This window comes from Oryzias melastigma, linkage group LG23 (assembly GCF_002922805.2).
Source record: "Oryzias melastigma strain HK-1 linkage group LG23, ASM292280v2, whole genome shotgun sequence".
Classification (NCBI taxonomy): Eukaryota; Metazoa; Chordata; class Actinopteri; order Beloniformes; family Adrianichthyidae; genus Oryzias; species Oryzias melastigma.
This window is the reverse complement of record NC_050534.1, coordinates 19,381,020-19,393,460: the sequence shown is the minus strand read 5'-3', so window position 1 is coordinate 19,393,460 and position 12,441 is coordinate 19,381,020. Positions and strand designations below refer to the sequence as shown.

The following is a 12,441-nucleotide window of genomic DNA, read 5'->3' as shown; positions in this document are numbered from 1 at the left end:
CATCCATCATCCATCTCTACATCCATCATCCATCTCTACATCCATCATCCATCTCTACATCCATCATCCATCTCTACATCCATCATCCCCTCTTCCATCCATCAAAGAAAAAACTTTTTAAATTACTCTAAAGATGATGGGATGATGATGTCTTTAACATTGACGTTAAAAGTTATAACTAAAACCAGAATCAGTTCAATGAACATCTTTGTTCTCTACGTTCGTCTGAGAAGATTCTATTTAATTTCTCTCCACGTTTTCATGGACTCACAGTCCAGGAAGCTCCAGTTGGGCGACAGTCTGCTGCTGGAGCTGGCCCTGGGGACGCCTCTGCTCTCATCCTGCAGACACAACCCAGACACTCATCATCTGCGCAGACGGCTGACACCCCCCTCCTCCCCCCTCCCTCCCCCAAACAGTGGAGTCAGTCCAAAGAGAGGGGGGGGCGGGGGGGCAGTGCTGCTGAGCTGGATTTATACTGTTTTGATGAAGCTAAAAACTGGATTATTGTAATAAAATACCACCGTTCGGGTAACAAACCTGTAAAAAAAATGTGCAAATACAAGAATTTATGTTATATTTAGATAATATTTTACACATTTCGATCTGCTCAACAGCACGACACCCCCACAAAGGTCAGTCAAACATGAAGACGTCAAAGTAAACCAAGTAGTTTCATGACACGACTCACAAAACTTAGAAATACTGATGGAATTCTTAGAGGCTGCAGAACGTGGAGTCAGTTTTCATGAAGATTATTTCTCTTCTAAAAAGACTTTAAGGTATTCTCCTATATAATATGACTGTATGACGAAATGTAAAAGTGTATAATTTGAATTTATAAAATTGTATTTTATGTTAAAGTTTTATCAGGTCGAGGCTCTAATCTAAGCCCATTTGGGTTTTTTGCCTCTTTTTTATGTATTTCTATACCTGCTTTTTGCAATATACAAAATGTAATAAATCAAAACTGAAGCATAAATAGTAGGGCTGTGAAGATTAACGCATGCGATTAATCTAAAGGAATTAACCCGTTTAAATGAATCGAAGAAACAGTCGCTCACTTCAACTCGGCGGTTCTGGCGTCCACGGCGTGCGTTATGACGCTTATCTTACGATCACTTACAAAAGAAGTAAATATTCAACAGTATTCAGTACTTTATTCTGGCTACTTAAGTGGTTTGGATCACTTTTTTACAAAAAACAGACTATTTGATCTCTGGTCCGGTGCTGTAATGCACAAATACATTTTACCTGGTAAAACCTTGCGATTAATCGTGATTAATCACAACACAAAAGTTAGATTAATCAGGTTTTGTTTGTAATTGATTAACAGCAGTAACTAATAATAAATGTTCTACATGTAGAGTTTCATGTGTGATTTCATATTGTGATTATTCCCAGATAATAAGTGTTCAGTAAAAAGTAACAAAAAAAAATTATAGCGATTAATCACGATTAATTTTTTTCAGGTTTGCGATTCATTAGTTAATTTTTTAAAATCCATTCCCGGCCCTAAAAATAGGTAACATGATGCTGCAAATTAACTTTTTTTCTCTTTTTTGAACATTTCTGCTCACTAATTTGACACTTTTTGAACATATTACAGTAAATATTATTATTTAAAGTCATCCAATAGAAAATAATATTATCTTCTGTGCTGAAGAACAGAACCAGAACCAGAACATGCATCCATGTGGCTCTCCAACATGAACCTGTTCTGTTTTTAAAGTCCAAATGTTTGTATTTTCATCAGAAAAACAGTTTTGAGTTTTTCTATGTACCTGATAGTGCACTCTGTGGCCAGTAGGTGGCGCCTGGTGTAAATCCTAGCAAGCACAGCAGACAGTTTTCAAGGTTAACAAGCAGCCAAAGCATCAGAAGACTTCCACATATGGTTGAAGCGGTTAGTGGACGGCGCCCCCGGGGGTCAGTTATAAATAGCCCAAGAGGTGAATGAACAGGAAGCGGCGGTGAAGGACGGGCGGGGACTCGCCTCTTGCAGCCTGTCGATGTAAAGTCTGCAGGTCTCCAGGTCGCAGTCGCCCCTCACCACCACGATGCCCACGGGGATGGCTGCGGAAAACACAAACACCGTCACGGCCAGCGGGGGGCGGCAGAGCGAGGCGGCGGCGGGTCGGGCTTACAGACGTCCCGCAGGCGCTCCTTGTCGAACTGCAGCCGGTCGTACTCCTGCAGGCTGATGCGGTTGACGCGCAGACGCAGGCGGTCCGGGACGGCGTGAGGGCTGGAAGGGAAGAGCAGGCGTGAGGAGGAGCCGCCGTCTGCGCACGCACGCGCACAGTCACGACGGCACATGCACGCACACTCACACATGGATCGCACAACACGTCGGGTTCAACAGGTTGGATGCAAATTTGAACTTTTATTGCAAAAATTTGTTTTTTTTACTTATAAAAGAAGAAACTAGTAACTTGTTGGAAGAAAATTAACCTTAAAAAGTCATTTTAAATCAAAAAAATCTTAAATTATGTTTGTTTTTAACTTTAAATCAAATTTTTAAGCAGAATTTGTATTTTTTAAAAGATCCAGGCTCTTAATTTGAGAACACATTTGCTTAATATAGAGAATCTGATCAAATCCTAACAGTTCAAGCGCATTTAAGGACCCACTCTGATCACTTTTGATCTATTTTAAAATGCTTTTCATGATGATTATGCAGATTTTAGTCAAATTAAGGAGGCAGAAGTTCTTCATCTCTGAGATTTGGGTGGCACGGAGCAACCCCGCCCCTCTTTTCCTCCTTATTGCTAAGAACTTGAAGTTTATGGAACATCCAACTCGTTGAAAAACAAATTTCTTTCCCATCTGCTCCTGATTCACAACGATTTGAATAAAGAAACAACAAAAATATCATTTTCGTTGGAGTGGGTCTTTAAAAACAGCAGGTCAGAATATTCAATTAATCTTAAAATGTGGATTTCTGGTCAAAAATTAGAATAGTTTGACTGTTTTAGTACTTAAATCGGCATAAATATACTTTAAGGGTTTAAAACTCCTTTTTTTTTTAGCAAAAAGACATGATATTTGCAATGTTTATAGATAATTTTGTTTCAAAACCAGAGAACTTTTTTTCTGGTCTTTTTAAGTCAACTTGACTATTTTTTTTTGGGTAGAAGCAAAGAAATAAATGTTTTAAAAGTACAAATAAATAAATAAAACTGTAAAAAATAAATAATAAAGCAGCCAAATAGACCCCATGGATTCTCCAGAATAACAATTTCTTTAAGGAATTGGTCGATTTTTCCACTTTTAACATCTTATATTTTTTTTAAATATATATTTTACATTTTATTTTAAAGAAAAATCTTTTTTTTTTATGTTTTCTGGTCTAATTGGAAACTTTTCCTTTAAACTGCTTCAGATTCATAAACACAGAAGCCTTCAGACTTCAGGCTTCACATCAAAGAGGAGATAAAAACTGGACTTTAGCTCCGCCCAGACTGGATGTGGACAGATTTTCTTGGCATGACGGCGACTGCGAAGCTTTAGTGCAGGACAGCCAACAGGAACGTTAAATCTTAACGAACCTCGGCGGGAAAATAACACGTCGACGAGAGGCAGAAGTGCGTCGAAGAACAGAAGGACTTGAACATGCCGTCATTCACCCACTCCATCCATCCGTCCATCACCATGACGACAGGAAACAGCCGCGTTTGACCAATATTTGACCACCTTCTGATTTAAAGCCTCAGCTCAGATCAATGTAAAGATAGTTTAAATGGAAATGTGATAAAAACGGCTAAAATGTAGTTTTCTTTGAACTCTGATGCTACGTTCACACCGGGGATGTGATGGGCTCGAGGATGGAGTATACATTGGACTGTTGCTGCCTCACAGCAGCGCATGGACTCATAGTTGAAAGAGATGAAATGTCTTAGTGGTGCAAATATAGTAAATCTTGCTCCAGGATTCGTCTTTTTACACTTTTTATAGTGTCATAGAGTTGGGTACAAACCACAATTATTAATTGATCAATTTTCAAACAGAAGTTTCAGGAATCAAAAATGACGCCATTCATAAGTCACTATCAAATTTGTTAAACTGTCAAAGCGTGTTCAGTGGCGGCGTGTTTTGTACATACAAACGTGATAACGTGGAGTGAGGCGTGAACACAAGAGTTTTTAACGGCGAAGCCCAAACACGGTTTTAAAGAGACTTTTATTGGAAATGGTCGTTTAAACGTGAATGTAGCACAAGAAGCAATCTACAAGCAGCCAAACGGCCCTAAAACTTTCGTAATGAAACCAGAGATTTGAACATTAAAGCTTGAAATTCACATTTATAGAGTTTTTGTTGGAAGTGGCCTCTCGAACGAGTGTTTTTAAGCTTAATGTAGCTTAAGAATTAATCGTGAAGCAATCTGTCAGAAGCGAAACGGACCTAAAAACTAAAAAGTGAACACAAGAGTTTTAACTCACATTTATATAGATTTTGATTCAGACGTTTCTGAAGCTGGTGTGAAGGTATAAGACTTAAGATGGATCTAAAAACTTGCGTAGTGGTGCATGAAAGCGGCTCCACGTTTCATATATTTTATTGAAAATGGCTGTGGGGCTGACGTGAACGTGGCATCAGAATTATGGATCTAAAGTAGCAAAAAGGACAAAAAAATTGAAGGTGAAACACAAAAGCCTGAAATGCGCTTTTACAAATGTTTACATTGACTTTTTATGCTTGATCGAGTGTTTCCGAGGTCGGTGTGAACGTAGCATAACTTCCAACAAACTAGTAAAAATAAAGGAGTAAATAAAGAGTGAAGAGTCAAATATTGGTGGAAGCAGGCGGATCCGAGCAGACGCTTTCACGCTCGTGAAGTGACAGAGGGCTGAGGTACTTACACAGAGAAGGAGTCGGGGGGAGCAGAGAGGCGGCGCAGATCAGCTGCACACACCTTCTGAATACTACGGCCGCACACACGTGCACGGACACACACAAGAAGAGAGGAGGAGGAGGAGGAGGACGGAGAGGAGGCAAGAGAATAAAAAGGTAAACAGAAGAGAAATCCAGAAAAAATCCAGGGTGTGTGGAAGGGGGAGAAAGTGAGGAAGAGGAGGGACAGACGGAGAAAGTAAGTGGACAAACATGGATAGCATAGCAGCAGCGCTAACACTAAAGACTGCAGCTACAGCAAGAAAATCACTACGGCTCTCCTCTACATGCACTACCTGTTGAACACTGAAACACCTGAGGGGGAGGGGCTCACAGGTATAGAGACATATATACATAGAGCTGTCAGTGCTGGGGGGTTAGTGACTGCACAGCAGAAGTACGGGGTCAGAGAAGCGTCAAAATGAGACGTAAATGTCGGCTTTGAATACGAATTTTTTAAATTAAAAATTAGCTACCTCGGGCTTATTGAGCCAGTGAAAAAAAGTCACATCGCTACCATCAAAAATGCCAAACTTTCTTCTTTTTTTTTTAAATTTAAATATAGCAAGATGTATTCATTTATTTTTAACTTTATCTACAAAATCTTAATGTTGCATAAATGTATTATTTCTTTGTATTATTGTTCATTAAACCGCGTTGTTGTGGCCAATGAGTGACACAAAAAATGAATAAAGTAATTAATAAAGTCGTTAAATAACAATCTGTCCTGTTCATTAGTGTCTGACTGTTCTCCACTGCAGAGGAGTCTTTTATTCCTGACGTTGTCTCTAGGTGTCGTCATTATGCATGTGCACTTTGTTAAATCAATGTTTTAGGATTCAATAGAAATGCTTGAGACTCTGTGACGCGTTTTTGACAGCAACTTAATAAGGTCAATTTTATATTTATAGCAAAGAAAAGTCGTATTCAAAACAGAAGGAAGTCGCAAACAAATCAGATATAAGTCGTTATTAAAATGGAAACAAGGAGTAATAAAAGCAGCAAAAAGTCATTCAAAACATAGAAAAGTCATATTCAAAAAAGAAAAAACTTGGTTATCAAAAAAGGAAAAGTCATATTCAAAACAGAAAAGTCGCAATCTAAGAAGAAAAAAGTTTTGTTAAAAAAGGAAAAAAGTCGTAATCAATAAAGATAAAAGTTGTAAATAAAAAAGGAGAAAAAGTCGTAGTTAAAAAGGAGAAAAGTTGTAATCAAAGAAGAAAAAAGTTTTGATTAAAAAAAAAAGTTCAAATCAAAAAAGAGAAAAGTAATCATAAAAGAAGAGAAAAGTCGTAATCCAAACAGAGAAAAGTTGTAATCAAAAAAGAGAAGAGTTGTAATTAAAAAGGAGAAAAGTCCTAATCAAAGAAGAAAAATGTCATAATCAAAAAAGATAAAAGTTGTAATAAAAAAGAGAAAAGTAATCATAAAAAAAGAAAAAATCCTAATCAAAACCAAGAAAAGTCGCATTTAAAGAAGAAAAAAGTTTTGATCAAAAAGTAGAAAAGTTTTAATAAAAAAAGAGAAAAGTTGTAATAAAAACAAAGAAAAGCCGTAATTAAAACAAAGTAAAGTCGTATTCAAATCAGAAAGTCTGAATCAAAACAGAAAAGTCGTGTCCAAAATAGAATTATCCAACCTAAAACCAAAGGTTGGATTCCTATTTTTTCCAAACCGTTCACGACTTTGTCTTTGCGCTCACGTTTCATTTTGACAGTAATCTTACTCCGTACAGAAAGTCCAATACTGCATCTCCCTCTGACTGGAGCTGATGGAGATGTGGGACACTGAGAGGAGTGAATGTCAGCTCGCTCAACAGACTGGATGAGTCACCCGGGTTTTTACAACCCTCCTGGCCTCGTCCTCCATCTGCACGTTGGTGTGTGTCGGTGTGTGTCGGTGTGACTCACTCGTTCAGCAGGGGCACAGAGGTGCGCCGCTTGCTCTTCTGGACCATGTTGGCCTGATTTCGGAGGGAGATGCGGAGCGTGGATGGAGCCAGTCGGCACGGCTCGCCGTCCACCTGCATGTGCACAAAGGGAGGTGATGATGGAGGGAAGCAGCAGGGGGCGCTGCTCTGTCAGCTGATACCTGCCTCAGCCTTCACCGCACAACCAACTCAGCAAAACCTCTGATTTTAAAGCCTCAGTCACATGCACCTGTACCCATGTTTTTGGGTTATCCGGGTCCGTCTAGGGACATAGAGAGGAGCAACTACAAACATTTTAAACAATTTTCTGACTCTACGTATAAAACCATTGAAAGTTAAACCAGGTTGAACTTTGACCCATCAGGGACAACATACCCGCATAATAAAAAGTCCAGTGATACTTTTGCTCTCTGGGTTTATGACGGTCTATGACTTTGATATTTCATGTGGGTCACCTGGATGCCATATAGAGGTTCACCCACAGTTGTGACTAAGGCTTAAAATATTTGACTAAATATTTACAATTAATATGATATAAAGTGTTTGTGAGTTGTTAATTTACAATAAAAATGAAATCAGTTGAGTATAAAACTCAAATTTATAACCACAAAGTCATCTAAAAACGCCACAGTATTTTCACAATAGTCTGTTTACAGTTGATATCCTCCAAAGTCTTGAAACTAACATTTTTTGGCTGTAATACACCAAACAGGCCACAGGGGGGCAGTGAAGCAACAGTAATGTTAGTTTTAACAATCCTGTTGAAATTCGTACATGAGTGCTGAGTGATTAACTTTGTAACACTGGAGATGTCGCCGGCTACGCCATAACAACCCCAGTTTTTAGAAACTCAAATAACGCAACTCAAACGGATTCTGACGAGATTAAAAGCTGATATGTAAAACCGCTTTTCTCCACGTCAGTCAGCTGATTTACTTTTCTACATTTGATTGGGTGTGGTCACCTGGACAGGTACAGTCTTGTAGGTGGTCAGGATGACCTCTCTACATTGGTGAAGTCTCTCTCCGTGGCCTCCGACCTGCAGCGCCGCCTGGTGGACAAAAGGGAAACTTCCTCTGTGAGTTTAATAAAACCTTTTTTTGTTTTCAGTGGTCAGAATGGTGGTTCTCCTCACCAGTGAGGCCATGGTGAAGCCGATGACCTCGATGCAGCCGTCGTCATGGCGCTGAGGCTCAAAGTCTCGGTGGTCGCCGGTGTTTCCCCACGGCATGGTGCCGGCGCAGTACCTACGCAGGTTAAACTTTTAAAGGATTTGTCTTAAAAATTCTACTTTTTTTTCTAAAATCTCCTCACCTAGGAATGTTCAGAAACACGATGCACTGAAACTTCAGCTCCTGGATTTTAGGCGTCAGGTCGGTGCCATCACACTGGACAAAAACAACCGCAGAGTTACCAGGTGTTTATCAAGCTGCACTGGCTTCTTCTAGATTGTTTGGAGCTTAAATTTTATGCTATGTTCACAGTGCGTTTAAGTGACCACTCTCAATAAAAAGATTATAAACACAAGTTCTGGGCTTCATGTTCAAAACCCTCACGTGTCGCTATGCAAATTTTTAAGTCAGTTTACAGGCATGTACAAAACATACGTTGAAGGTTAAACTTTGACCATTCGGGGACTCAGATTTGGATGTAACATTTGGGTAACATCTCCTTTTTAAGCCTCTTCCAACTTTGAGTACATGCGCTAGTATCAGGTAGCGACAGTCCAGTGTGAATACTAGGGGTGTATATTGGCATGAGTTGGGCATTACGATACATATCCCAATGTGTCTCACGATACATAGCAATATATCACAATACGATACATTTCCCAATATATCATGATACGATACATATCCCGATATATCGTGATACGAAACATATCACGATGTGTCTCACGATACATAGCAATATATCACAATACGATACATATCCCGATATATCATGATACATATCACGATATATCACAATACGATACATTTCCCGATATATCATGGTACGATACATATCACGATATATCATGATACGATACATATCATGATGTGTCTCACGATACATATCGCAAAATATCATGATACAATACATTTCCCGATATATCACAGTACGATACATATCACGATATATCATGATACGATACATATCATGATGTGTCTCACGATACATATCGCAATATATCATGATACGATACATTTCCCGATATATCACAATACGATACATATCACGATATATCATGATACGATACATATCATGATGTGTCTCACGATACATATTGCAATATATCATGATACGATACATTTCCCGATATATCATGATACGATACATATCACGATATATCATGATACGATACATTGCACGATGTGTCTCCCGATACATATTGCAATATATCATGATACGATACATATTACGCACTGCAGCTCAGTTTTCTCACACATTGAAGTAAACACATATATTACCGCTAATCGCTACAACAACGGCCTTTTTTTTCAGAGCGTTATACAATAATCGGATCCATTAGGTCACTGAACTAGAATTTACTTTTTTAGTTAAATTATTATTATAATTTTTTTACCCCAAAAACATTTGTTTTATTTGTTACAATCCGATGTTTCTAGTAAAACATGCCAAAATTAGAGCCCAATCTTTCAGTTCTGTATGACCCAACACAATAACTGACCAGAAAACAGCAGATTTACTGCTGTTTTGGTTGTAAAAACGCACTATCCAACACATTCTCACTCCCAAGTCAACACATTTTGATGTCTGGTTAAGGACCCCTCCGGTGACTTTTTGACGTTTTGGGTGTCCCCAAGTCAATTTGTTTTTTTGACGTGCTGGCTGTTCGTAAAAATAAAGGGTCCGCAACCCTGAGGGCGCAGCATTGGACACAATTCCGGATGCGGTACCCCACATGGACTGGTCCTCAGGACACCACCGGTACTCTAACCCAGCACCGGACGTGATACTGGACGTAGTACCAGGTGCGGTACTGGAACGACCCGGTACCAGAAGAGGTACCTGGCGCAAAGCGGGCCTGGATGTGGTACTGGACGCAAACCGGTACCGGGTTAGGGGACCGGTACTGTTCCAGGGTACCCTACCAGTAACCCTGAGTAACTGTTACCAGTTCACTAGAACTAGTTAGTGCTGATACTGGTCCAGGGTATCCTACCTGTACGCTGGACCCAGTATTGGTACCTTAGTACTAGGATACCGGTCCAGTACCAGGACCAGTTCTGGTTTGCGCCCCTGATGTTGGGGCCCATTGTTTAATGGGAACAGCCAGCAAATCAAAATACGTTGAGTTAAGGACACCTAAAATGTCAATTCCTTAACCAAACGTCACTATGTAACGAGTTGGCAATGCAGTTTTTCTTTTAAGATTTTTAATATTTTTGAGCTTTTATTTGCATAAATAATAATAACAATAATTTATCATGTAGCATCACATTTTTAGATATTTCTGTCTGCACTACCACTCTGATCTGACCAACGCTGTTGGGGCTTCTCGGATACATCTCTACGCTGATGATACCATCATTTACTCGTCTGTCGCTTCACCCTGCAGGATCCACCCTGTCGAGAAGTATTCCCATGACCTTTATCTGCGTCTCAACTCCAATAAAACTATTCAACTGGAATAATAGTGATTGCCAGCACTCAGAACTGGAGTTTGTTTGATAATTCTGAGCTTTTATTTGCATGAAAACAACAATTATATATTATGTTTGTTAGAGATTTCTCTCTGAACCAGGAGGCGGCATGCGGGGAGAAGAAACAAGGACATGAAACTTTAATGAATGTGGTCTGAAGCCCACAGGGGAGCCATAATACAGAAAATAAGCCGTACTGTGTCAGTTTACATTAACCAGAGACGTGTTGTTCCCCCAGTTGATGTCAGGATCTGTTAATTCCAGAAATATGCCATTTTATTTAATGGTTTCTGAGACTGAACTCTGAGCGTGAGACACCTCGGCCGTTGAATGACGGCGTGTTTAACCACCCGGCCGACTGGCGGCTCAGACGTGTCGACATGGAAGACGATACGAGCCCGGAGACAGAGCGTGTGTTGACACTCACCACCACTCTGACGTGCTTGGACAAATCCCTGGAGCTTCTCTGGAGGAAATCGGAGAAGGCGGCCTGCACACAAACACAAGCGCAGACGGACAAAGAGCCTCTTAATCAAGGAGTTCCAGTTGAGCGCCGAAGCCTCGTCACAGAGGCATGACCTCCGATCCTTCCCATCGTTTTTCCTTTCACCCCATTGAAGAATTAAATGACTTCAATTAGGAGTAAGGGCTGGATAAATGATTAAAGAGCTGATTTGAGTGACCCATAACGACACTACTTACGGATAAAGGAGGTAATAAAAAAACGTCTCCTTCATGAGGACCACACAGACCTTCTGTTTTACCACAACCTCCCCCGTCCTGCATTTTTGTTCCCCCATCGTTTACTCATCGAGCGTCCCACTCGACAGAAGGACAAAGAAGAGGAGGAGAACACGACTTTGTGTGGGGCGGGAAACTCACTCCTGCATAAAACATCTTGTTGCGGAAGCGACTGTTGAACTTCTCCGGGTTCGCCTCTGGAAGAGCAAAAGGAGAAAAAAGCAGACGTTAATGGTATTAATATATAATAAAAGCAAACAGAGAAGCAGAGAAACATTTACATACTCATGAATGAATGATTAATGCTCTGTTATTTACGGAACTGAAGTCGATGATGGAGAAGTAATGGATAAAAAAAAAAAGTCTATTATCAGAAATTAATGGACGATGTGGAGGCGTAAACAGTTTGCAAAGTCCATTCATTACTGATAATGGACATCTTGAAGGGCATTATCGCGCTTATACCATGGTCACTTAAGAAAAAATAAATATTAAAAAAAAATTAGTACTTTAATCTTGTTATTTTTTGTGTTTTTCACAAGAAGTGGACTATTTGATACAAGATGTGACGCATTGTCATGGTAACAGTTGCAAAACCTGTACTGACCTCGCTCTGCTGCAGCAGAGGAAAGTGGTTTATATGCTAAACGCCATCATTTCAATAGGAAAGTTCAGTCTCAATTTCCACAAGTAGTTTCCTATTACTTCTAACACCAACAATTCATCGACTTAATGATGGATGCACTTCTATTCCTACGATCCAACCAGATTGATTCGTCTGAGGCAAGTTATTAATCAAATCAACCTAAAGCTCTTTCAAAATGAAATAGAAAATGGATTGCCAGCTATCTCAGTAACCGTGTATAACGAGTGAAGTCAGAAAACTTTCTGTCAGACCCACTCATCATCTCGCAGGGTGTGCCTCAAGGCTCCATCTTGGGCCCGGCCTTGTTCTCCAAATACATAAATGATTTGGCCAAAACTATTGGGGCTTCTCGGGTACATCTCTACGCTGATGATACCATCAAGTACTCATCTGGCCCTTAACGTCAGAGTGGTAAAAGAGTAGTAATGGAGGGATATTAGAGGGGTTAAAGAGTGGAAAAAAGGGGTAATAGAGAGGTAACAGATGGGTAAAAGAGTGGTGATAGAGGGGTGATAGACAGGTAAAAGAGTGGTGATAGAGGGGTAAACGTGTGGTGATAGAGGGGTAAAAGAGTGGTGATA

General features: G+C 39.9%; 1 protein-coding gene across 4 annotated transcripts in view; it reads right to left on the bottom strand.

The window, feature by feature from the left end:
- The window catches only part of dgki (diacylglycerol kinase, iota), an 86,294-nt gene that overhangs the window by 10,661 nt on the left and 63,192 nt on the right, over nt 1-12,441 (bottom strand). For 2 of the 4 annotated variants that reach the window (XM_024284831.2, XM_024284853.2), the window contains exons 16-26: nt 11,356-11,411; nt 10,901-10,963; nt 8,138-8,211; nt 7,959-8,070; nt 7,788-7,874; nt 6,804-6,916; nt 4,863-4,925; nt 2,148-2,248; nt 1,997-2,076; nt 1,785-1,829; nt 272-341 (exon numbers count right to left, since the gene is read on the bottom strand). In XM_024284831.2, the coding sequence (XP_024140599.1) occupies nt 272-341; nt 1,785-1,829; nt 1,997-2,076; nt 2,148-2,248; nt 4,863-4,925; nt 6,804-6,916; nt 7,788-7,874; nt 7,959-8,070; nt 8,138-8,211; nt 10,901-10,963; nt 11,356-11,411 (864 nt within the window). The remainder of the gene's footprint in view (nt 1-271; nt 342-1,784; nt 1,830-1,996; nt 2,077-2,147; nt 2,249-4,862; nt 4,926-6,803; nt 6,917-7,787; nt 7,875-7,958; nt 8,071-8,137; nt 8,212-10,900; nt 10,964-11,355; nt 11,412-12,441) is intronic. The other 2 variants (XM_024284842.2, XM_024284862.2) reach the window with 2 other exon arrangements.